The sequence below is a fragment of the Pygocentrus nattereri genome, chromosome 30, assembly GCF_015220715.1.
Source record: "Pygocentrus nattereri isolate fPygNat1 chromosome 30, fPygNat1.pri, whole genome shotgun sequence".
In the NCBI taxonomy this organism is placed as follows: domain Eukaryota; kingdom Metazoa; phylum Chordata; class Actinopteri; order Characiformes; family Serrasalmidae; genus Pygocentrus; species Pygocentrus nattereri.
The window spans coordinates 19,136,707-19,163,227 of record NC_051240.1 but is presented as its reverse complement, the minus strand read 5'-3'; the positions used below and the strand labels follow the sequence as shown (position 1 = coordinate 19,163,227).

The window sequence follows — 26,521 nt, the reverse complement described above, 5'->3', positions numbered from 1 at the left end:
CTCAGCTACCCATGAGATGTACATTCACTGCAGTGAGACCACAGCAAACCAGATCTCAACAAAATCACGAGACCTTTTAGTAGGTTAGCCAGGCTTCATGTGATACGCATGTTGAACCAATAGGGTGCCCTGGAAACAGAATAGGAATTAGGCTTGAACGATTTGTGGAAAATATCTAATTGCGATTTTTCCGACTTATATCGCGTCTGCAATTTAAATTGCGATTTATTTTAATTGAGATTCAGACCTGATTTATTTGGCCAAGAAGACCAGAACATTCATCTTTTTTAGCTTGAGGCTCGACCCCTGAATGCAGTCTGTCAAACAGCCCATAAGCTGTGGTTGTGATGTCACAACACACAGAGGTTTGGTTGCCTCTGACTGGTCTAACTCACCTACAGGCAGTTCTTTAGTAAAGACAAAGGATCTATGTAGAACCAGAAGGACTCCGACCCATTTGCATGCATAAAAAGTTCTTGGCATGGTGAAAATGTTCTTTAGATTGACGGAGAATGCATTGTATATGGTTCTATATGGTCAACCTTTTTGAAAAGAGTCCTCTATAGGACCAAAATGTTCTATTGGAATAAGCTTGACATCAACAAGCAATAAAGTAACAATACCAGAACCATTTTTGATGCTATACAGAACCGCATACAACACATTCTCCGATCTGAAGAACCATTTCACCTGGCAAAGAACTGTTTCTGCATGTAAATAAAGAGTAAAATAGTGTTCATGGCTCTATATTGATTGACTGTCTTCACTAAAGAACCAACTTTTCTAAAGAACCTCGGAGAACTTTCTTTTTTAAGAGTGTAGTTAAATATAATTCAAGAAAACTGCAGCTCTTGCGATTGGAAAATTTCAATTTCGATATAAAAACGATTGATCTTTCAGCCCTAGTAGCAATTAAGACAGGTGGCATTAAACATTGAACAAAAATGTGCACTTTTGTAGCCATGCATACTGAAGCAGCTATTCAGGTCAAAATCACCAGCTCTCCAGGTCGCTCTCTCTAACAGAAGGAGCCAATGTGAGCACTTTCCTGGCACTGTAGAAGCCCGTCCTTGTGTGAAATAAGCAATTCTGGACACGTTGTTACTGTTTAATACGAGCATCTAGATTTTTCATTCTGTTTCACGTCTTGTTTCAGTTGTTATACATCATTATATTAAGTATTTCAGTAAAGTACAAATAAGTATTTGACATTTTCTTCAGACGAGTCCACTCTCTGAAGTCTGTTTCCTTGTATAGGTGTCCATCCTTTAGAGGATGAAGTTAAACCAAAGGTCAGAGCGGTCACTCATTCCCTCACTCATGCTCACACACTCACGGACTGGCTGTGCGGTGGTGGGACAGGGTGTTGGGAAGTCCTCAGTGAAGTTGAGGTTGCACATGTCCTTGCTACAGCAGCAGAAGCGGTAGTTGCCGTTTTGGATTTGGGAGGGCGTGTTCGTCACCTGACAGTGGTCGTCATGGCACTCACTCCGATGGCCGTTCACAGTTGCCCAGCAACCTGCATTACAGAGGCAAAGAGGAAGGATGTTTGTGATGGCGTGTAATTATAAGGTTATGAATGCACAGGAAAAGCCCATGACAACTGATTTAGTCATCTTATCATCTTATCCAGCATCACGCTTCTAATCGACTCGTTCATGTTGCCAGTTTGGAGAAACTTTGCAGGAGTTGCAAGAACATCAACCAACCTAATGAGTACACCAGTCATTTTGGTATCATTTCATAAGGCTACATCAAACCCATATAAGCTTGTCATGACAACGGACATAACCCTTCACAAATAATTATAAATGCTCATTCCAATAGGCATCACCTGTCATAAAGGCTGCTTTAGCTAATAGGCAAGTGTAACCTTTATAGTGAATGATGCCTTTTGGAACAAGCATTCATAAACATTTATGTAGGGTTATGTCAGTTGTCATGACAAGCTTATGTGGGTGGCATGTAGTCTTATGAACAGCACCATACAGTAAAGCGTTACCGTCATTTTTTGTAATTCAAGTTGGACTTCCACAACTGGCAGACGGGTACTCCAAACTGTTTGTTTATAGTCACTACATAACTTTGAGTCTTCGGTTTAAAATGTCATGCGGCCAACTTGGTATACGCAACAGACTTACATCAGGTAACTGACACCAGGCAGGATGGAAACCACATTGACACAGAATCTACCTCCAAACTAATATTTGCTCAACTACACAATGGAAAACTACACCAGATCCATCCTCACAGTGGCCAGGTTTCCAGTCAAATTATATAGAAGCGAATAACTGATATGATTTATGCTACGTTTCCACTGAGTCTGTACAAGAGACTAAAACTCTGTCAGGTTTGCACATTTCTGAGAAACATAGAGTTTATACACAAATCTTTAATGCTGAACAGCTTCCCTTTTTATGGCTGGCAAACAAACAGCTCAAGGCATCTTATGTCTTGTGTGCCTTTAGATAAAAGATAAAAATACATTTCAGTTTCTTCACCAGTGAACTACTACCTCCTGTCTTGTTTCGTAGCTATGGCCAAAGACAGAATCACTTGATAATCATAATTCACAATGTATTCTACTTGCATTGAAGTTACATATTCATCAGACGTATATCCAGCATAAGTTTTGCATATCTTCTTCACCACAAAGTGAGCGTACAAACATTTATGCAGAAACTTTCCACCAAGTTGTATTTTATTTAAATGCTATATATCTACTTGTTTCATACCTTCAAACCTTCTTCACATATTGCTGTTGTATACAGCATTACCTTCAAGGTGTGGGGGTTGGGAAGGCAATTATGGCTAAGTTCACATTACCAGGTTAAAGTGGCACAAATCAGATTTTTTGACGTATCCCATTCAATGCGACCTTAATGTGATGCTCAGCCATCGTTCAGCTTTACCATGGCAGCAGCACCAGATAGAAGTTAAAGCCTGTAAACGGTGGAGAAGCAGCTCATCTCACCTTTTTCTCCCTCGTCTGGCTCTAATAATGAAGCTGAGAGCTGATCAGAGTTAATGATCTTCTCAGCGAAGCTCGTTCTGCTCGTTAGTTTGTGCTGATGATGCAGTGATTCAGTCACGTGACGTCACTGAGTAGGACGAGCTCATGCGGGTCAGTTCAGGACGGTTCATCACATTAATGCCAGATTTGAGTCACTGACCTAAACGTCGCGTGAACCATCATAATGTGAATGTAGCTAAAGTCACTTTTGTGCTGTCTCATCCAGCATTAATTTACATTTGAAAGTATTCAAAAAAGTGTAGCTCACTTGCCTGCTGCTCAAATAAGTGAAAGCGTAAATAAATGTCACATCATCTAACAATTGCTAGACGTTAAACCGTCCTGCTGTCTAGGAGAGAAGATCTGGGTGGCATTATCTTAGCCAGCATGAAAACAGCTCTGCTCACTCTGCAGTTAACTCTGGATTAACTAAGACTGGGTGTTCACTACACAACTAAACAGATTTCTAAAACAGAGAGCATCACACACTTCGTCAGCTTGTCACAGCATCTTTTCTCTTTTTGTCGCGAGGGTGTCGCACACCCCTCTGGCCCTGAGGCACACTCAGACTCCATCTCCCAGAATCCTCTGAGAGATCACCTGACAAACGTGACCCCTGACGTTCCCTCGCGCTCCAATCAGCACTCACGGTATCCTGAATACTAACTGTTCACCTGGGTTCCATGTCCCACGACTTGTTTAGTTTAGTTTAAAGCCCAGGCTTCAGCTTAGCCAGATTGCGAGGGTTTGCTTCTCTTGTAGATCTACTGAGCGTTTCTCCTGTGATTTTGTGTTTGCCTTTTTGTGTTTGGACTGTTTTTCTGGATTTCTGGTTTTTCCCTTTTGTTTTCACCCTCTGGTTATGGTTGCCATGTTGTACCTTTTTGCTGGTTTGCATCTGACCCCCGCCCGTTTACGGACCACGATTCTTGTCAAACCTTTGGATATTCAAGCCTCAACTTTTGGTTTTACCGCAAGCATCTGGCCCCTTCTGTCTCGTTACAGAGGAGACTCACATTAGACAGGGTAAAGAGAAAGTATAACATACAGGACTGGACCTGTCTTTGTTTTTATGTGTAGTGTAAACTGGGGATTAATATGGGGTTAAGAAGCGCTGATGCAGTGGAAGCTGGAGAAATATTTCACTACTTGAAATCGTAAAGACAGGATATCGGCTCCTATCTGACCGTGTTTTACATGCAGCTCCTGTGTCTCTGCACTCCACTGTTCAGGCGCCGGGCATTCACCTTCTCACACAAAAAGACCCCTGAACATTTTGAGTCTGAGGGCCTCCGATCACTTGTGAATTCAATCGGAGGGCTAAAGATTCAATCATTGCACCAGATCATCTACGCAGTCAGTTGCTTCTGATCGAACTCCCGACCTGGAAAATCGCTTCAGAAGGTGAAAATTTGTCGCAAGGGGCTTAAAATCTTGCAAAACAAACTAAAATCAAGCAACTGGCACTGAAGGGAGGGACAGCGAAATTAAACCTGCTCTGAATCTGTTTGGATCTGTAGCCTAATCAGCTTATTTAACTCTGTCTGCAGCTCAGCTGAAACAAACACAGCTGATAAAAACGCATGTCAGTGTGCAGAAATCGAGCACCTGCTGTTGGAGTGACAGAAATCAGATATCAAACCTTTTCTGAGGTGTTGGAGACGGCAGTGTTTTGGCTAAGCTAATGAAAGTGTTCCACACACCACAGCACAGGCTTGGTTCCCACCTACCGATAAAATGACACCTATTTAGAAGTTACCTGAGAGCGGAGACAAAGTGATCGGCATCAATTTGAAATCAAATACTGCAGTAAACCTTATTACCGTTATCCCGCTGCCCTATTCCACTACAGGCAACATTTGCCAACATTCTGTGAAGCTTGGCCAACAACGCATCAGCAGCTATTTGTGGGCAGAACATGGACAAGCCAATTCTTACGATCCTTTTCACACGGAGAGGAGTGAAGGGTGCACCCACGTCCTTTGAGGTTTCCCAGGAACTCGTCTCAGAGCACTTGAAGGAGAGCACATACAACACTTCAGTGGTTATGTGACTCAGTGGATACCTGCCCGGGACTTTACCCCACGGACAAAGAGAGCGTCCAACACTTCCCTCCCGGGAATACGGCCAAATGCATTTCCCTCGGACTCCCCTTGGATTCGATCTGTTCTGTTAGGTCACACTTCTGCTTCGTAGGCAGAACCTCATCTGTTACCAAATTTGAAGCCAGCAGTGACAGCTTGTCCTTCTGGGAATTAATCACTCTTTTGACTGAGATTTTGAGACCACTGGTGTGTACCTTGTTTGACTAGTTGGAATCCGTCCTGTTTCTTTTCCCACAGTCCGTAGCATCGGCCACCCTGATTGCAGCGGATGGTGGAGTTCTCTGGAAACACACGCCCCTCTCCTCCTCGGCCGATGTTCTCAGCCAGCTCTGCGTACGCACACTCTCTCTCCTCAGCCTGAGCAGCTACGAAGGAAAAAAGGAAAAGAGAGAGAGAGAGGCAGTTAGTGCTGGGACTAATTATCAATTTAGTCATATTTAATGATAACTGGCTGCTTTTCCTTTTTATTGTTTTTCCTTCTTTCCATTTTGCACAAAAGAGCCTCGCAAAGACACAGACTCTGGGAAACGGCCCATTCTGCTAAATAAAGTCAACAAACAAAACGAGGAGTTTCACTGACACACAGGGGCTGAAGCTCTACAGCAGGGTGTACAACTACAAGAGCACCCATAAGCTCTGACATGCATTCATGGGAAAAAAAGATGTCAAAAGGCCTGTTATTGCTGTTACTTATTACTGCTTACAACACTATTTGCATGCACTAATCACATATTTACACAATTGTTTTTTCTTTTTGATTTGATTGCTTTTTTGATTGTTTTTATCAAGCCATGACAAAAACATGGAAAAAATCTGTTCTGGGTGGTCGTCTTTTACATAAAACCTAACCTGGCGGTGATGTGTAAAAAGCGATAATTACTGTTTTGGTAAAAGAACTGAGAGAGAACTAGAGACAACTAGAGAGGACTAATTTACCATTTAAGAGCTTGCAAAATACACTGGGAAAGTGGGGTTCATGTCTAAGAAGAGTGTGCGTGTGCACCCCAGTAGTCGGTTTCACAGGGAGAGAGACAGAGAGACAGAGAAAGCGAGAGAGGTTGTTTAAGAAACTGCCTACGTTACGCTACACACTGTAATGCTAGCTTTACTGCACAAATCCCCCCTTAATTTACTTCACATGAACGAAACGAATACCAACGTGCTTTAGCACTTCAGCTCGTATCAGTGACTCACAGCAGTAAAATAAACGAGCTAAAACGACTGGAAGTGAGCGTAGAGCAGCTCAGCTAACTCTAACCTGGAGAGAAAGTTCCTCTGATGCTCATCTACAGCCAGTGTTCTCAGAAAAAGGTAATAAATACAAACACACCCTTTCTACGTTGCTTAGCCTGCTGGGTCATGATGGGAGCTGGAGCCTATCACCATGTCGCCAGTCCATCACAGGGCAGACACAGAGACATACACATTCTCACATACACCTCCAATTCCAGCCTGACTCATGCCTTCGGACTGTGGGAGGAAACCAGAGCAACCGGAGGAAACCAACCCAGACGTGGAAACTCCACACAGAAAGGACCCGGGTCACCCAGCCAGGGCAGCAGCAGAACAATACTGAGTAATAACAGGGTCTTTAAAAGCTCAGTTAGAGTAAACTACCCACTGTACCTGCTCCACGTCGTTTACGTAAAGCATGCAGTACTTTCTTAAAGACTAATGTCCCAATAGCTAGTTGCATTATGAAAACACTGCTGTAATGACTGAAAATGCCTTGTTTCTAATGTGTAACACACATGGACGTGGCTTTGGAAATCACTTGCAGTCTGAAGTTTCACCAGCAGGGAGCGCTTTTAACATGCAAGTCTCCACAAATGTGCAGCAGAGGAAGCTCATGAACCCACGTTTATAATGCTGGGCTACTCAATATAATATTACTAAACATGAGTTTTATTAAAGATTTTAATAAATGTGTAACGTTTAAAAAATGTATACACTATATCTATAACCATAAAATATCATGCTGATTATGTTTAATTATTCTAATTATATTACCTAGGTCTAATCACGAGTGAGAAGTAATTAAAGAAAGTTTAAGAAGAGACGTTTGAAAGCAAAATATAAGGTGAGCATTATCATTTGAAGTTCTGGTAGCTTCAAGTACAGCAGCACTGTAAGTGTAGTGTTTGTTAAAGTTGATAGTACCTCACTGGTTCAGGGCTAAAAAATGTTGAAATATGATTTGCCTTTACTGTGGTTGGATAGTGTAGTGGGTAACACCTCTGCCTTCTACGCTGTAGACTGGGGTTCAATCCTCTGCCTGGGTAGCCTAACCCAAGAATCCTTGGGCAAGACTCCTAACACTGCCTTCGCCTACCTGTGTAATAATGATCAAATTGTAAGTCGCTCTGGATAAGAGCGTCTGCCAAATGCCATAAATGTACTGCTAGGAGTTGACCTGAAATAATGATTTAAAAGTCAGAGGTGTCGTGATGGATTTTACACCACGTCGCACGTCTTTATGTGTTAACGTCACACGAGCAGACTCGAAAACAAAAAGGGTCCGGCTTGTTATTTAAGCCTCAAAAGCAAAATCAATATAATAAGAAGACTTTTTTGATCCCACAACTGGGGAAATTCGACCTCCGCATTTAACCCATCTGTGAAGTGAAACACCACATACACACTAGTGAACACACACACTAGGGGGCAGTGAGCACACTTGCCCGGAGCGGTGGGCAGCCCTATCCACAGCGCCCGGGGAGCAGTTGGGGGTTAGGTGTCTTGCTCAAGGACACATCAGTCATGGACTGTCGGCCCTGGAGATCGAACCGGCAACCTTCTGGTCACAGGGCCAGATCCCTAACCACCAGCCCACGACTGCCCCTAATACTAATGAAGGTACGATGACAATAGTAGATAACACACTCACATCTTCAGAAGACACGTCCTTCACCAGGTTTGGACTGAGTTCTTTCTTTGAATGCTCTTTCAACTCTGCTCATGGTGGTTGTGAAGCATAAGTGACGGTACACAACGTTCCTCCACACATTGCATGCAGTTACACATTTCCACCAGAGAGGTCTCCAAATCCTCAAATGTTATATAGTGCTGCTTTCAATAGACGACAGAAACGGATGATCCACATAGACTGAAACACATTCATACAGACTTAATTAATACTCTCAAGGCTGTGTGAAAATACTGACATGCTTCTGCTTAACTGCTCCGATATATCCACTTTAAATTATAGACTTCTATGTGGCTCTCTCTCTCTCTCTCTCTCTCTCTCTCTCACTCTCTCTCTCTCTCCTTAGTCACGCTCTCTCAAGGCTGAGTAGTTTCATGGCCTCTTACAGCGGAGGGGAAAGTAAGCAGTGATAATACTTTACCTCTGCCTTACAGCTGATTAGCTACTCTGTCATCAGCACTGCTACTGCAGCACCCTGACCCTGAGAGCTAAGACACACACACACACACACACACACACACACACACACACACACACACACACACACAGTTTAACATACTGACATGAACAAATAACACATAAAATATAAAGTGTGCCATGACTTTGGCACAGGCCACATGACTTTTTTTCTTTTTTAATTAACAGTAGCTTTATTGTTCTGGGATGTCACTTTATACTGGAACCATTTTAACAGCCAAAGTAATTCTGAACCATTTTTTTGTGCAAAACAGTAAAAAAAAGCTGAACAATATTTAGATAAATCTACATCAATATTGCTTTCTAAAAATGTAACTACACCCCACTATTTTCAGCCAATTTCATAGGATTGCAGGGGGGTGCTGGAGCCTATCCCAGCGGTCATCGGGCGGAAGGCAGGATACACCCTGGACAGGTCGCATGTCCAATTTCATCTTTCGCTCATTTTTGAAAACTGCACTGCAGCGGTGTTCAGGTTTGGAGGTGGGGCTGCGAGGAATACCGGCTGAGCTGTGCTGCTGTGTTTTTAGAGCTAGTGTACGTTAGCTACCAGAAGATATGGAGAGTGACATCATAATACGGCACTTGTGCGACTGAGAGTCTTACGAGGCTGAAGATTTTTCTCTACTACCATCTCATCGTCGAGGAGGGAGAGTGTTCTGATTAGGCAGAGCGTCTTGAGCCTTAACTGTAGGAGCCACTGACTCAAGCCGGTGAAGAGTGAAGAAAAAGGAGAGGCGTCCAAACGGTAGAACATTCCCTAAAACGGTGACCGCTATCTTCTAATGGTCTGTTCAGCAGGTCCACATTCGATTAAGCAAAGCAAAAAGTCCAAGAAAGGCTATAAGGATGAAATGTTGACACAGTCAGTAATAACTACCATTTAACATGAACTTTTCCGCGAACCTTTAACGTGAATCGGATGCAACACTGGCAGCTATATGGAGACAAGAATCCGCACTTCCAGTCCTTCATGTTACCTACTCATACGCTGAACTTCCAGACTAAGCTCAGATTAATTGGCTTATTTACAGCTGTTACAGACAGCTGGCGTATTGCAACTGTGTGACGTGTGAATTTCATATTAATAAGTGCAGCACGAGTAGGGCGTCATCAGGGGGCGGTAACATTGGTTGACTTATTTGCATACTGTGATGTGTCATCCGCACCTGTAGCAGAGTTGAACCAGGGGGGGCGCTGCAGACGCAGAACTCACCATAATAAAAATGACATTTTTACAGTCTGGAAAGATGTGCTCACATTTTAAGCAAGTCTGCTGTGTTTTATGATTACAGAGCAGTGCATTTCAGCTGTTAATGGAAAAAAAAGTCTTAGGGTGAAGAAACAGAGAGGCAATTACTTTCTGGCACTTGTACGTGCACTTAAAAGTAAGCGCTGCACCGTTTATGGAAAATTTGAATAAGAAGCCTATTTCAGCTTTATCACATTCCTCTAGTTGCTTAGGTGTCTAAGTTAGGCTGACCTCAGAAGACCATTGCTTTTTGTCTGCTGCCTCGAAAAGAAGTGGACTACTTTAGATGCAACAGAGAAAAAGGCTGGAATTGATGGAGAGACAGTTCAAAACATGACAAACATCTCTGGCTCAGGCGTTCAGCTAAAGGGACTAACATTTGTATCTTGAGTTATCTGTACTTATTTATGGCATAGCGGCACAACGGTTATGACAAAACTGGAATCTGAGGAAGAATATCAACCAGTATACCTAATACAGGCCAATCATGCTGCTACATATTACTGTATGTTCTACAACATATTAACCCATTAATATCAATATAAAGTGCCTATGTCTGCTGTTGCATCTGCTGTTTTCTGATAATACTGTGATTTCTTATTGCTGTCGTCACATTTTTAGTTACTATGTAAGAAACTTGATCTAACACCACAGAATACCTGAGGATCCTGTATTTAGTTTTTGTCACAAACTACTGTTTTGAGCAGGAAAGCAACTGGAATATATATTAAGTGATAAGTGATATCTCTCACTTCAGTCACGTTTTATTAATAACTCTATTAAACAACGATTAAGCAAATTAACAAGTGTAGAAAGCTCCGTAAAGCACAGATCACGACTCCTCTGGCAGCAGATCTGAATGAGTTAAAGGCAACATTGCCAAAGATTTGAGAAGGATAAAAACACACAGGTGAGCCCTTAATGTGTCCTGGTTAAAGATTGTACTGCAATACCTTTCGACCAAAATTATTTATGTTTATTGGAGCGCGAGAATTGCTTGGATTAATCGAAACACCCAGAGAACCGCAGTGATTGGCGAGCAGGCAGAGGCTCGCAGAGGCTCATTTGCACAATACAATATGAGTACTTTGAAGGCAGTTACACAATATACTGTGCAGCCCAATACTATTACTATGGAATAGACGACAACACAGACAATCATGTCAGTTCTCAACACATACATTCACACTTTCACACACAAAAGCCCACATTAAAAAAAAACGCACCTACAATATCCGATTAGACACGCTGCACAAAATAAACACTACGCAAATGGAGCCGCCGGCCAAATGAGTTTTCCTCCATAGGAGGTCGGCCGATGGCATACTCTGATAGTTGCTGACACATCAAACTAACAAGCAGTTAGCCAGTGGGGTGCTCTGATATAAGCTGACATATCAGGATAATGAATAGCCTATTTGATGTTCTGGACAATCTCATAGTAAATGCTGATGCATGGTGCACAGAGGAGAGTGTGCATGTGTGCACGTAGATGTGTGTGAGAATTTTTACAAGATTTTGAAAGGATGAGTAGAGAATGAGTCATCTGATCTGGCACTGGCACAGAAAAAGAGGAGAGGAGGAGGAAAGAAGGAACAAAGTGAAACAACGGCATCACGCTCATCATAAAGAACACGTCCGGAGGTCTGAAAGGCCAACAGGACACTCGGCCTAGTCCAGACATTGACTGATCTCAGGTAGCTCTTAGCTCGCACTGAATGACGTGTAGCGGTTTTACTGTCCGCATCGCGACCCTGTCAAAATGCTCGTGACAGGATCTGTAACAGCAAAATCTGGCAAGTAAAACACTAACAGAGCCTCTTATCTGAACGACTGAGCTGCTTCTTTCAGTAATCGCTCATCTGCTGCTGTGTGGGGGAGAGCCGAAGAAACCGCCGGACTCTTGGCGTAATTCTAGCATCTAGCCTCAATTTGGCCTTTAGCACAGCAGCCCGCGAGCCGTGCCTGTGGTGCGCCTCTGACGGTCAGCTGTTTCACTTAGCCGTGGGGTCTCGTGGCCCGTCGCTTCAACCAAGCCAGAAAGACAGTGAAAATCACTGATACTGACAGCGTGAAAGGCGGTGATATTTACTCGACTGACGCTCGGAGACGCAGCACGAGTGAAGAAGACGCTCATTTGAGACAAATAACTTAAGAAATCTGGATGTGAAACAAGGTCAGCTCCGTTTTTGAGCCAGAGAAGCTGCTGTGCTGATGTGTAAACACCACAGGTTCATCCGAAACTGGTCAGTTCTGTTTTGAACTGTTTTACACAGTAAAGATATTTTACATTTACTTCAGTTGTTAAAAATGGCTCTTATCACTAATGTTTTAATAGTAAATACTAAAAACATACAGTAAATAAATCTAAATAAGTTTTCCTAGGCATCTAAGAAATATAATCCAACAAGTAAATGCCATCTAGCCAAGCTGAGTGCGTTTTATTTATGACAGATAAATAAAACCCCATTATATAAATGTAACTGTATAAATATCAGGATATGGGTGAATTAGATAAGACAGAGCTCTCTGTATCGGCTGATACCAAGAGATCAGGTATCGTATCGGAAGGGAAAAAGAAAAAGTTCTGAATTGTTGTAGGTGCAACGATGCACAATTGTTACACAATGGCACAATACATTTTCACTATAGAATTAGAAAAGAATGCTACCATCCACTTTTGGATTTAGTTATCTATCACTTAACTTATGGTTTTTGTAATTCCGGGAAAAAAAATCCCCCCCCAAAAAGGATAACTGGCACGTCATTTTCTTAGAAGACTTTAAATAAATAAAAAAATCATATAAACAACAGTCTAACATATTATTATATCACATGCTGCACGTCAGGCGAATGTGCGTTACGACGGTGCATGATGATAATAATAATACTAATAATACTAATAATAATAATAATAATAAAAGCAAAACTGTGTGGACTATAAGGCCACATCTCACATCATTCACAGCCAAATCTCACGTTCTTGCATACAAACGCTGAGTCTGTTTGTTTGGCCCATTCAGAATCAGCACTCGGGAGCTGTTTAATCGCGTGTGGAGAAGCAGCTGCTGCCACTCACGTTTTCATCTTGCTCCAGTAACCGAGACGTTTGGGTGAGTGAGCACAGTTGAGGTATTAGCACGGATATTTGATCGTTGTCCAACGTCTGCACTCGGCCTCTGTTCAGTCTACCACTGCCTGCCCAACATTACTGCACTCGACTGGGCAACCGAAGCGTTCCCAAAGAGGAGACACATGCAAGCTCACTTCACTTCTTCCCGCTAAAGCTCATGTTGTCTGTGCAGCGTTTCAAACTTGGCTTGGCTACTCAACCACCCAAGGCAGACAAAGGTAAAGTTAGCTTCTTGTTCACTGAACTCTCCTCAGACACCAGAGAGCAACTGCGGGCAGTCTTTATGCCGTATATGCCGTACAGGCCATAAGGCATCCTAACCACAGTTCCAAGTCTTTTATACATTCATGACTACGGTTTAAGATTCTCATGTGTTGTGTTAAAACGAACCGAAGCCATTCTCACCGTCATGTACTTCATAGCATGAAATCGTAATGTATTGGATACGCAGCGCTTGGGCTGGAAGATTAACCGTTTCTACATTTACATTTACGGCATTTGGCTGACACTCTTATCCAGAGCGACTTACAACTTGATCATTTTACACAGGGGGGGCCAAGGTGGTGTTAGGAGTCTTGCCCAAGGACTCTTATTGGTACAGTGTAGGGTGTTCACCCAGGTGGGGATTGAACCCCAGTCTACAGCGTAGAAGGCAGAGGTGTTACCCACTACACTAACCAACCATCGAAATCGAACTCGCAGTTCACCAGAGTGCAATTACCAAAGAGCTGCAATTTTTACAAATTATAGCATCGACATCGGGGGCATTTAATTAACCTCTTTAACTCTGTGGAACCACCGGTGGTTCCAAAATGCACTTCATTATATTCTTTACTTCATAACTTTCATATTTCATAAGCGTCATTCAAAAGCTGGGCACTATGAGAGCTTAACGGTCTTATTTCCAGTCAAACAGATGGGCAATGTCGTTTTTGACCCTTTATAATAATAGGTTTATTATAATAACCACAAATCTGAGCTATAAACTGGATCTCAGATGGCATCTCTTCAGTGATCTGATCTGACAATTATTTTTGGCTTTCAGCAGTAAATTGTAGGCATATAGCAATATGTTACTGATTATAAAACACGTTTTTCTGTTATTTTGACGGGAACTTTTACATTTACTTATTGCAGTTATTGAATAATTTGCGTTACATGTAGCACCGAGATCATAGTCATGTAAATTCAGACGGAAAAACCAAAATATACCCACAGGCATAAGGGTTAAAATTTCAGGTTCAGTTAGAGAAAATTTCCTCAAGCAAACGTCCAGAACATCATAAAGTCTAACTTGCATCATGACTCAGTGTCATGTACTGTTTACTTTAACTTCCCTCTGACTCACTTTCTTCTCTGACTGCTGTTTCTCGCCTCGTCCCTCCCCTGTGTGAGCATCACTCTCTCCAGTCTCAGAGCTTATCATAATGCACAGATATGATTGGCTAAGTAGTGTTACATATGATATTTACAACGCGTGTGATTGGTCTGCGAGTCTCCTGGGCTGCTAAATCGGTACCGTAATGACTAGAAATGTTACGCAGATTGAAATAGGACCACCCGGTCGAAATGAAATAATTCTCCATAGCTTATCAGTTATAGGTCCAGGTCCACATAAGACAACGTCTGGGTCTGGACTCAGATCGTGGGCCACCTATGAGTGAGCTCTGGCCTACATTACCAAAAATGCTGTCTTACATTTTAAGTGTGGAAATTTAACCTAATAACACAGAGCTCATGAAGTGCCTGTTGATAAGTTCAATCAGTGGCAACCAAACCTCCATGTGTTGTGACATCACAACCACAACTTACAGGCAGTCTAGCACACTATATTCAGGGATCAAGGCTCAAGCCAGAAAAGGTGGATATTCTGGGCTGAACCTTAATTTATACAAAGTTAAACATAATTTAAATTGTAGTTTTAACAATACTCAGAAAAATCGCAATTAGAAATTTTAAGATTAAGAGACCCTTATTAGTCCCACAACGGGGAAATTTCACCTACGCATTTAACCCCTCCGTGAAGTGAAACACCACACACACACATTAGGGGGCAGTAAGCACATTTGCCCGGAGTGGTGGGCAGCCCAATCTGCAGCACCCGGGGAGCAGTTGGGGGTTGGCTGTCTTGCTCAAGGACACCTCAGTCACGCGCTGTCAGCTCTGGGGATCAAACCGGCGACCTTCCAGTCACGAGGCTGGTTCCCTGACCTCCAGCCCACGACTGCCCCAATATTGGCATTATTACATGCATCACTTACTGTGATCAGTACTTTTTAACTAATAGATTAATTCACTAAAAAACTGAAAGCTGGAGCTGATGCTCTGCAGCAGTGCTGTGTGTGTGTGTGTGTGTGTGTGTGTGTGTGTGTGTTGGGGGGGGGGGTCTGAGGCTCAGAGCATTAAACAGAGCACACAAACCACAGGAGCAAGCATGATCTCTCATGTGAAAGACGCCATTAGTGCTAATGTGCATATTTTCAAATATTATACACTTTGCTCTTCTCTTCTGGTCAGTAAAACTCACACGTGGTGCAAAAAGACCTTGGGTGTGTCATAGAGGACCAGTCACGCTATCAAATAGTCTTAGATCATATTTCCAGCCATCCAAATAAACATTCAGAACAAAATCGTGCCATTTTGGGGTGTAGGTCTAGAGATATTGAACTGTTTTAGTCCAGAACCTATAAAACCTATAAGTAGATTCCTACATCTTTAACGGTTTGCACTGTTTCAGTTGTTGTGGTTATATTGGCACAGCATGGGCGTGTCCTCTACTATGAGTTACTTTGCTTTGCAACTTCAGTAAGGATTCACATTTTCAGTGGAATTAATAATCATTACAGACACAAAACACTTCGGCACTTTTGAAGCTGCATCAAATCCAGCCTGTAACTCAGTATTTCCTCAGACACTCGACAGAAACAGACAACCTGAGTTGAGAATGTCTGTAATAACTGAACTAACACTGCAGTGGCTGCTAGAAAAAGTGCTCACTTGACAACATTATGAAATGTTCCTCTCAGCTCGGCAAAGTTCGCAGTCTTCATAATATCCGCTAAACTGTGGACGTTTTCCATGACATTGCAAAAAAATGACAAAGGGGCTGTTTTGAAGCTCAGCTTCAATATACGGACCGTATGGACCAGAGAGGGAACGTTACATTTTGAAACTTGAACATTTTACAGTTTACATACGACATCTTACTCGTTTATATTAAAAAAGTGAGGAAAATTCTGTATTCCCAGTTGGTAAAATTGCCGGTCATCTGTTGTGTGTTTGAAGGGGACGGGCTAGTACATTGGTCACCAACCCTGGCCCTGGAGATCTACCTTCTGCAGAGTCTAGCTCCAACTACAACCTACCACACCTGCTCTACTTAAAAAACTTAATCAGTTAACTTCATTCACTCGTCCCTTATTGGCTGGATCAAACGCATTAGTGTTAGGTTAGGATGGACCAGGGGTCGGTAACACGTGGCTCTGGAGCTGCAGAATTCAATTATTTAGGTAAAAATAAAAATAATCCTTGTTTGCAGTAAAATAAAGTTCTGCTGATTGTTCAACACAGTTTTAATGATATTAAATGCTGGAGTTAATGCAGAACTGCTAATTCATTCGTTAACGCTTAGGATCTGTGCACAGACTGCTGGTCACCATAGCAACGCAGACAACAGTCTGCGTCTTAAAGACAAACATCGATAATTTGGAGACAAATGGACTTATTTGCATTTATAATCACCCCAGCTGGGTTCCTGATACGTCTCATCTGCAACTGTCAAACACTAAAAAGTCGCAAAGCCAGCTTTTATTCATATTTTCACATTCTACCTTAAAAGGTGCAACAGTTAGTTATATAGCTATATTCTGGCACCTTAGGTACCATTTAAGGTGGAACAGGAAAATTCGAAAAAGAAGCTTGCGAATGAGAAGCGACTTCATCCTTGTAAAAACCGAACTTTAAGAGACATTTTACAAGATACTCTCCTATTTCTGAGGAAAGGTTTCCTGCCGGAGATGCGAGAAAAGCAGCTATAGCTGAGTTAAAGCTTAAAGCAGAGCGAAGGAAGCCTGGATATTCGTTCATATTATACTTTTTAGCCTGTACTAGATCATTCGCACATACTGAGACATATTTACAGGCAAGATGATGAGACGTCAATAAAATGGACATGAAATGCTGTGGTTACCAAGGTGCTTTGATTTTTTGCTGAAACGTGACAAAACGGCTCTTCTTAACATTTGGGTTGCCGACCCCTGGGATAGACCACGTATGCCATACTGCCACGGGAATTCTCAGGAGGCGAGCTCCCTTTCTGTTTGATAAATGACCAAAGACATTACTGGTCAGTTTTTTTTCCCCAATTACAGGTCAGCTGTTTTTCTTTTTCTCTCCAACGGCTTTCACAGTAAAGACCATATTTTTTCAACGTTCCCACACAATGCAGCGCATGACTGCTCCCCTTTAAGAACATCTGTTAATCTAGTCTTCCAATCTCTTATACAGTTACAGTATCAGATATACAAGATATTTCTATGACGATAAGGTAATTATTGTGGGTATTATGTAGTAGTGGTCCAGCCTCGAGACTGAATGTGCAGATTTGATGCACACTGTTCATCTGACAGGAAAAAGACAAAGGATCTGCACGTCCTAATGTAAGAAAATAATCTCTGGTATCAATTCCAAAGCACAGGATAAGGTTTATTTGTGGCGTTGGGCCAAAGGAGATCTATTTTAAATCTGAACGACCACAACCACAACGATCTACTGCTGAAATGAATCATTAATGTCACTCCTCTATTCAAAAAACTACAGAGCAAGGGAACGTGCGGCCGACCTAAATTCACAGGCAGTGCCTGTAGCCAACGAAAGCCTCCTCGTCCTTTAATCTGTCCATCCATCCATACTTTCACCCATCTGCTCCACTCATGCAAGAGCTGCAGAACACGGGATAAATATGCAGCATGTGTGAGCGAATGTGAGATCTTGGATTCATCTCCTATAAAGCTCTTCTCCATGAAGCAGTGAAGATCAAGGCTTCATGACTCAAAGTCTGTCGAAGTTTCTATGGCAACGCAACACATACTGACATATTCCACACATACAAATCTTGTGTGACACAGTCACGCTTCTGCAGTCCTTCACCAGAAAAACACACACATAATACAATCGAGCCACAGTGCAAACTAGTGGCGCCGTGGTTTCTGGATAGGTGGGTTTACTGTGCCATCTTAGCGACTTACAGACCCTTCTTAAGGACCCCCTACTCCAAACTGTGTGCATCCCTCCACAGAGTGTTCACATGATTTCCTCATATGCTCTATAACTAAAGCACCTAAAATGTGGGCAAAGCATTTACGTAGTTTAGAAACAATAGTTTACAGCTTGCATACCAATCAAACTTACACGCTCAGAAAAACAAGGTACTGAAGTCACTGGAGCATCACCACTCTTGCCACTGGGGTGGGACCCTCAAAGGTCCATCTCAGTGCCTTTAGTCAGGGAACATAACTGAACCATAATCCACTGAAATGATGTTTTTGAGCTGTGCTGACTCCACACACACCCTGCCTCGCCTCCAGGCTTTTACTCTACTGTTCTGCTTTAAAACATTAACCAAAAGGTACAAATATGAACTTTTTACCTGGATAAACTTATTTAAGGTGCAAAATCAGACCTTAAAACCACTGCTGTACCTTTGAGGGAACATTAACACTATGCGTGCCTTGATGAAAGAAAATTGTACCAGTGCTGAACCTTAATTTCTACCAGTCTATAAGACAAAATAATGCTTTAACGGTTATTTTCCAAGTGCGTTCACATACACAACACGTGTGAAAGATGGCGATTTTTTTGAAGTGATCGCAGTTATTTTTCAATGTTGTTAGCTTTTAAAACAATATGTTTGTGTCACAACAATCAGAATGGGATATGTTTACATCAGTTTGAGGCAAAAAACACTTACTTTAACATTTTTTTCCTGTACACTGTTAGAAATAAAGAGTCTGTGCAGGTACATTTTTCGTTTATCAAGGTACAAACAATGTAAACGTTCCCTCAGAGGTACGGCAGTGGTTTTAAGGTCCGATTGTGCACCTCAAATAAGTTTTTCCAGGTGAAAAGTTCGTATTTGTACCTTTTTTAAAACCCAGTGTTTTAGAACAGAACAGTAGAATAAAAGCCTGGAGGCGAGGCGGGGTGTGTGGAGTCAGTACAGCTTAGAACATATAATTTCAGTGGATTATGGTTCAGTTATGTTCCCTGACTGAAGGTACTGGGACCTTTGAGGGTCCCACCCTAGTGACAGTTCTATTTATCATTTATCATTCTGTTAAGCCATGATGTTCCTAAAGGGATTATCAAAAACTGGAATCCATTTTTTGTTTGGGAACACTTCGGTTTCCAAGTCGAGTACAATAATAATGGACAAAGACTGTTAGACTGAACTGAGTGCCAACACTGCTAAACATCCACGCTAATACCTCAAAGACATCACCCAGTCAGTTACCAGAGCAAGGAGAAAAAGTGAAACTAAATATAGCTTCTATTTAAACTTTCCGTTCCACCTTAAATGGAGAAGTAGGTACATGTTACAGCTTAAGATTACATTTAAGGTGAAATGGAAGATTTAAATAAGAAGCTGGCAAACAGGAGGCCAACCTCAGCCTCATGAAGAAAACACTAACCTCAGCAGCTCCTTCTCCGTGCAGGATTCAGGCGGCCCCTAGGCGCCAATTCCCAACGGCCAAAATAAACAGCTTGCACAGTAGGGATGCTTATAGCTACTGATGTGCACCACTACTCAGTTGCAGAGAGTCTGGACTCCGTAGTCGGCTGGGAGTGACTGATTCACCATAGAAAATCCCCTCATACTCGCTGCAGCCCATTATTAATGCGATTTAAAATTTTTACAGCATACCTACATATTACAGCATGCATTTTCCCCTAGTTTTAACTTCTTAGTAAAAACTGAGGTAAAATATTCCGTTGCATATGAGAGCATTTAGCTCCTGTTTATACTGCTCACCCTGTTTGAACGCCAGCGCTTAAAGTCATCACACATGGCTTTAATTTGATGGTGCCGTATTGGCTAATACCGCAGGGTAGTGCACTGGAAGTGCGTAGCTCCAGCTTCTGTGACGCCACTGCGCAGTATGCAGTAAGATTTTGCCATGAGACCACAGCAAAGGCAAAAGGTGTTAGTCTGGAGTTAAACAGATGTTTTTAGTTCCGCTGACGTCTATGCAGGTTATTTCCTTAAGTGGCATGCATCACTAAAAAAATGCACATCTGGATTTATGCATAATGAAACTATATATATATATATATATATATATATATATATATATATATATATATATATATATATATATATATATATATATACACACACACACACACATACATACATATATATTTGTGAAATTTTTAGGCATCTAAGCTAATTTTTTAACAGTTGACCTCAGCAGTGAGTTTATCACAATATACATTACAGTAAAGTTGTATTCATAATTCACGAAACAGGCTTCCATGGCCGAGCAGCTACGCACAAGCCTAAGACCAAAAACAGCAATGCCAAGGTCCGGAGGGAGTGGTGTACAGCCGCCGCTGGACTCTGGAGCAGTGGAAATGTATTCTTTGGAGTGCAGAGTCACACTTCTGTACCTGTCAGTCTGATGGACGAGTCTGGGTTTGTTTTTCAGGGGTTGGCCTAGACCCCTTAGATCCAGCTAATGGAAATCTTAATGCTTCAGGATATCCAAACATTGTGGACAATTGTGTGCCTCTAATGCTTTGTGGGAACAGTTTGGGTAAGGCCCTTTTCCGTTCCAGCATGACTGAGCCTGAGTGCACAAAGCAAGGTCCATAAATTCATGCTTGGCTGTGGAAGAACTTGACTGGCCCAGAGTCCTGACCTCATCCCCATCAAAAAACCTTTGGGGTGAAGGCAGGCCCTCTCATCCAACATCAGTACCTGACCTCACAAATGCTCTTCTGGATGAATGGACAAAAATTCCCACAGACAGTCTTCAAAATCTTGTAGAAAGCTTCCCAGAAGAGTAGAAGCTGTTTTAACTTTTAACTGCAAAGGGGGATCAACTCCATATTAAAGTCTGTGGAACTAGAATAATACATTATATATATATAGATAAAAATAAATATACGACAACTGATGAAGGACTAGAGGATGACCAACACAAACTGTGCAGCAGCAGATGAGCTGTCGTCTCTGACTCTACATCTACACGGTGGAATGAAAAGGTAGGAGTGTCTAATAGAGTGGACAGTGAGTGGACACAGTGTTTTAAAAAACTCGAGCAGCGCTGCTGTGTCTGATCCACTCGTACCAGCATAACATACACAAACACAACACCACATCAGTGCTGAGAATAATCCACCACCCAAAAAGTACCTGCTCTATGAGGGTCCATGGGGGTCCTGACCACTGAAGACCAGGGTAAATGAGGGCTACCAAAGTATGCAGAGAAGCGGATGGGCTACAGTCACAGTAGTCCTAGTATAGTAGTCATTACACATAGTAAGTGGAGCTGATAAAATGGATAGTGAGTGTACATTCAATTTACATTGTACATTGAATATATATATATATATATATATATATATATATATATATATATATATATATATATATATATATATATATATATATATATATATATATATATATATATATATATGCAGCACCACACTAGTGACTCACAGATACTGCATTAAGAAACAGTTGCAGCAGAAAATACAATCACACACCATAAGCAAGCCAGACGGAGGCAACAACACAGAACACACACAAACATACAGGCACACTGTACAGTGGAAACACAGGCTGAGCGCTTTTCATCTGTTTTGACTAACTCGCAGTTATCTGAGACGAATCGGACCACATGTCAGGGCTTTACTGAAGGTTTCCTTCCCCTGCTGTCTACTGCTGTGCTGGACGCCAGCCAGAGGGACAGCACAGGCCCCAGAGCAGCAAGAGGCCTTTCACTGCTCTGTTTACTGTGCAGATCTCCATCACACTATTTCTGTCCCACCGCCACTCCCTCTGCCTTTCTGCCAAATTTTTGGACTTATCGCTCTTTCTCTCTTTGTCTCTCTCTCTCTAGTTCACACGCACATGTCTTCCTGTCCATAAGAGAGGTCACCGTGCATTCCCTCCGACACGGCGCTGCCATCATTTGCATGTGGAACAATGCTTGGCCTTCCTGCACCTCCTCCTGGAAGTGCAAGTGGTTTCTGGAGCTGCGCAGCTGTGTGAGGACACGGGGCTCATTGCGTACAAGACTCACGCTCGAAGTCACGAAATATGGCAATAAAACACACACTCGCACAGTGAGCAGGGAAGTGGGGGGAGGGAGGAGAAGAGTGAAGGGGAAGCCTTATCTTATCTCGGCGCTGTACAGCAGCCCACATTTCACCTCTGGGGCTGGTGCCGGAGACCAGAGACCACACACCCGGCTCAATCACTCATTACTCTGTCTCTCAGTCATAAGTTACTGTATAATCCAGTTATTATACACCACAACGATTAAACAGAAAGGCTGGTTTAGGGTCTGATCGGGCTGTGGAACAGTCATTTACCACCTCTGACACCTTAAAGGAGCCACATCCAACCTGCATTTTATTATTTCTTCTAATTTTATGGCATTTGGCTGACGCTCTTATCCAGAGCGACTTACAGTTTGATCATTTTACACAGGCAGGCCAAGGTGGTGTTAGGAGTCTTGCCCAAGGACTCTTTTTGGTGTAGTGTAGGGTGTTTGCCCAGGTGGGGATTAAACCCTAGTCTACAGCGTAGAAGGCAGAGGTGTTAACCACTACACTAACCAACCACTGTCCAGCTTTATGTGCTGTATTTCACTTTCACACAGCCTCAGAATTAAACACGCTATTTTGTTACTGCGCCTTTAAGAGTGACATATGCAAATGAGTGGCTCCCCCAGACTGTGCCTAGTTCAAAAAGCAGTCCAGCCTGAAACACTCCGTATGACTTCAACGTGAATGGGCGGGGCTAAACTGCTGTAGGTAGATATATGCAAATAAGTCGAGTTAAAACGGAATTAAAATGAATTCATATCCATTTCAAACGTATTTTCAGTATGAAATATGCTTTAGTGTTAACAATGTTTACATTATTTATTACTATTATTATTAATTTTGTTATGAATGTTCATTTAAGAACGTTCCATGATATGGAGCCTGTAAACAACCACGTTACAGGCCCGTTAATTACATTAATTAACACGTTAATAACAACAGGCTTAAATAACTCACCAGCAACAGGACTGAGCAGAACCAAGGCGAACAGTCCGATATCGAAGACAGTGACCCGGCCCTCCGCTGCCATGTCTCGGTCTTTTTCTCCTCTTCAAAGAGCAAAAAAAACAGTTTTTGTTCAGTTTTTATCGCTGAGACCCCCGTGAGCCACTGGTCAAAATCACGTCTGCTTTTCTACGGACCACCGGGCACATTTCTGAACAAGTCCTGCTGGAAAGCTCGTAGCTGCAAACAACACCGAACCCCCGAAAACACAGAACTGCCCTGAAGGCCCGGCCGTCTGAGTGCTCACAGAAGTGACAGGCGGCTTTAAAAAGAGGTTAAAATCCTGCTCGGCTGTATTTATCCCGAGATAAGAGCTATGCGTGCTAACAAGTTCAATCAACTAAACATAAAACCCAACTTTGGCGTTTGTTTTCCTTCCCGACAGACGGACTTCTTCGTAAAGTAGCACACATTAGAGTTTCCACGAGGAGATGTGGCGCTGGGCGAAACGGCGTCCAGCTTTTCCTGCGTCCCAAAAGGCCATTTGGCTGGGAAAACCTCGGCTGTGTAACGCAGACACCCGAATAACAGGCTGGACGCGACTATCGCTCACATGCTAATCATCGCACTGACCGCATACCACATATTCTGCTCTTCGCCTGCGGAGATTTCGGCGTTTTCTCGCCGGGTTAGCCGGACAGAGCGCAGGGTTTGCGTGCCATATCCCCGTCGGCGGTGTCGAAACAACAGGGACGGCGATGGAAGTGGTGGTCCGGGCTGGAAACGCCTCGCCTTCCGTCCGTCTCCCCAGCTCCGCTCCCCTCACTGGAGATGCTGATCCAGACAAGCGATGTCCGACTCGTGAACTCGTGAATCGTTTTATTGACTCGGTTCTCTTCAATGAATCGTTCGAACTGATTCACAGTTTCAACTCAGACGAACTTTTTCCATCATTTTGGAAATGTGTTATGAATAAAAGCCACTATTATTATTATTATATTATTATTATATTATTATTGATATTTAGAATAGTATTTTTTGTCACTTGTGCTTTGTTCACTAACTCCATTAGTGAGCACCAGAAGCGAACATCAGACTCACTCGCTGAACCGACTCTTATTGTAAGGGAGGAGAAGAGAATGAAGTTCAATATCACTTGTGAATCAATCGATTAAATGAAACGGACAGTTCGAAAGAATCGGTTCGGGAAACTGAATCGAAGTGAATCGTCGTTAAATTCCAGACGAAGCCGAGTGGCGCGGGCGCCCCCGAGCGGCTGAATGAAAGCATTGGCACGCCGTTGAGCGAGAGCTGGGAGGGGATTTCTCAACTAGCCACAAACCCGGAGAGACGAGGCTCTTTTCTGTTAGACAGCCCCAGCTCCGGCTCCGGGTTTAGGTCATACAGCCTTGACGAGAAATCTTGCTTTGTGAAACACCAAAGTATGTGCTCAGTAATAATGACTAATAATGACTGAATCTTGTTTTATTGAGCTTTGGCTCAGTCGTTAAAAACAAGCGCATTCAGAGTGGTTGAATGGGAAAAGCGTCATTCTAGAAAACCTTGCAGAAAAGTTCACAGTGGTAGTGATAGGAACCAGACGACTGATGAGCTGGATGCCTCTAAAAGCTCCTTCCAGGAAAGTTATTACATTAAATGACTGTGCACAGGTTGCCTGCAGACATTGGGCCTCATTCACCACGTCTTCCTAAGTTTTTTCTTAAATGTGTTCTTAAGAAACTCCTAAACAAGTTTATTCAGATTCATGACGTGTTTCCTCTGGACTTCTCCACAGCACATTCTGCTTCAAACCACTGGACTTCTCCACAGCACATTCTGCTTCAAACCACTGGACTTCTCCACAGCACATTCTGCTTCAAACCACTGGACTTCTCCACAGCACATTCTGCTTCAAACCACTGGACTTCTCCACAGCACATTCTGCTTCAAACCACTGGACTTCTCCACAGCACATTCTGCTTCAAACCACTGGATTTCTCCACAGCACATTCTGCTTCAAACCACTGGACTTCTCCACAGCACATTCTGCTTCAAACCACTGGACTTCTCCACAGCACATTCTGCTTCAAACCACTGGACTTCTCCACAGCACATTCTGCTTCATACCACTGGACTTCTCCACAGCACATTCTGCTTCAAACCACTGGACCTCTCCACAGCACATTCTGCTTCAAACCACTGGACTTCTCCACAGCACATTCTGCTTCAAACCACTGGACTTCTCCACAGCACATTCTGCTTCAAACCACTGGACTTCTCCACAGCACATTCTGCTTCAAACCACTGGACTTCTCCACAGCACATTCTGCTTCAAACTACTGGACTTCTCCACAGCACATTCTGCTTCAAACTACTGGACTTCTCCACAGCACATTCTGCTTCAAACCACTGGATTTCTCCACAGCACATTCTGCTTCAAACCACTGGACTTCTCCACAGCACATTCTGCTTCACACCACTGGACTTCTCCACAGCACATTCTGCTTCAAACTACTGGACTTCTCCACAGCACATTCTGCTTCAAACCACTAGACTTCTCCACAGCGCATTCTGCTTCACACCACTGGACTTCTCCACAGCGCATTCTGCTTCAAACCACTGGACTTCTCCACAGCGCATTCTGCTTCAAACCACTGGACTTCTCCACAGCGCATTCTGCTTCAAACCACTGGACTTCTCCACAGCGCATTCTGCTTCAAACCACTGGACTTCTCCACAGCGCATTCTACTTCACACCACTGGACTTCTCCACAGCGCATTCTGCTTCAAACCACTGGACTTCTCCACAGCACATTCTGCTTCAAACCACTGGACTTCTCCACAGCGCATTCTGCTTCAAACCACTGGACTTCTCCACAGCACATTCTGCTTCAAACCACTGGACTTCTCCACAGCACATTCTGCTTCAAACCACTGGACTTCTCCACAGCGCATTCTGCTTCAAACCACTGGACTTCTCCACAGCACATTCTGCTTCAAACCACTGGACTTCTCCACAGCGCATTCTGCTTCAAACCACTGGACTTCTCCACAGCACATTCTGCTTCAAACCACTGGACTTCTCCACAGCACATTCTGCTTCAAACCACTGGATTTCTCCACAGCACATTCTGCTTCAAACCACTGGACTTCTCCACAGCACATTCTGCTTCAAACCACTGGACTTCTCCACAGCACATTCTGCTTCAAACCACTGGACTTCTCCACAGCACATTCTGCTTCAAACCACTGGACTTCTCCACAGCACATTCTGCTTCAAACCACTGGACTTCTCCACAGCACATTCTGCTTCAAACCACTGGATTTCTCC

General features: G+C 42.9%; 1 protein-coding gene across 3 annotated transcripts in view; it reads right to left on the bottom strand.

Moving 5' to 3' along the window:
* bmpr2a (bone morphogenetic protein receptor, type II a (serine/threonine kinase)) overlaps positions 1–24,023 on the bottom strand; it is a 52,345-nt gene extending 28,322 nt beyond the window's left edge. For 2 of the 3 annotated variants that reach the window (XR_005129997.1, XR_005129998.1), the window contains exons 1-3: positions 23,203–24,023; positions 5,313–5,483; positions 1,337–1,519 (exon numbers count right to left, since the gene is read on the bottom strand). Coding sequence is in view for 1 of the 3 variants with exons in the window: in XM_017683356.2 (XP_017538845.1) it covers positions 1,337–1,519; positions 5,313–5,483; positions 23,203–23,275 (427 nt within the window). In the remaining 2 variants the exon portion in view is untranslated. The remainder of the gene's footprint in view (positions 1–1,336; positions 1,520–5,312; positions 5,484–23,202) is intronic. The other variant, XM_017683356.2, reaches the window with a different exon arrangement.
* Positions 24,024–26,521: the final 2,498 nt, after the last annotated feature.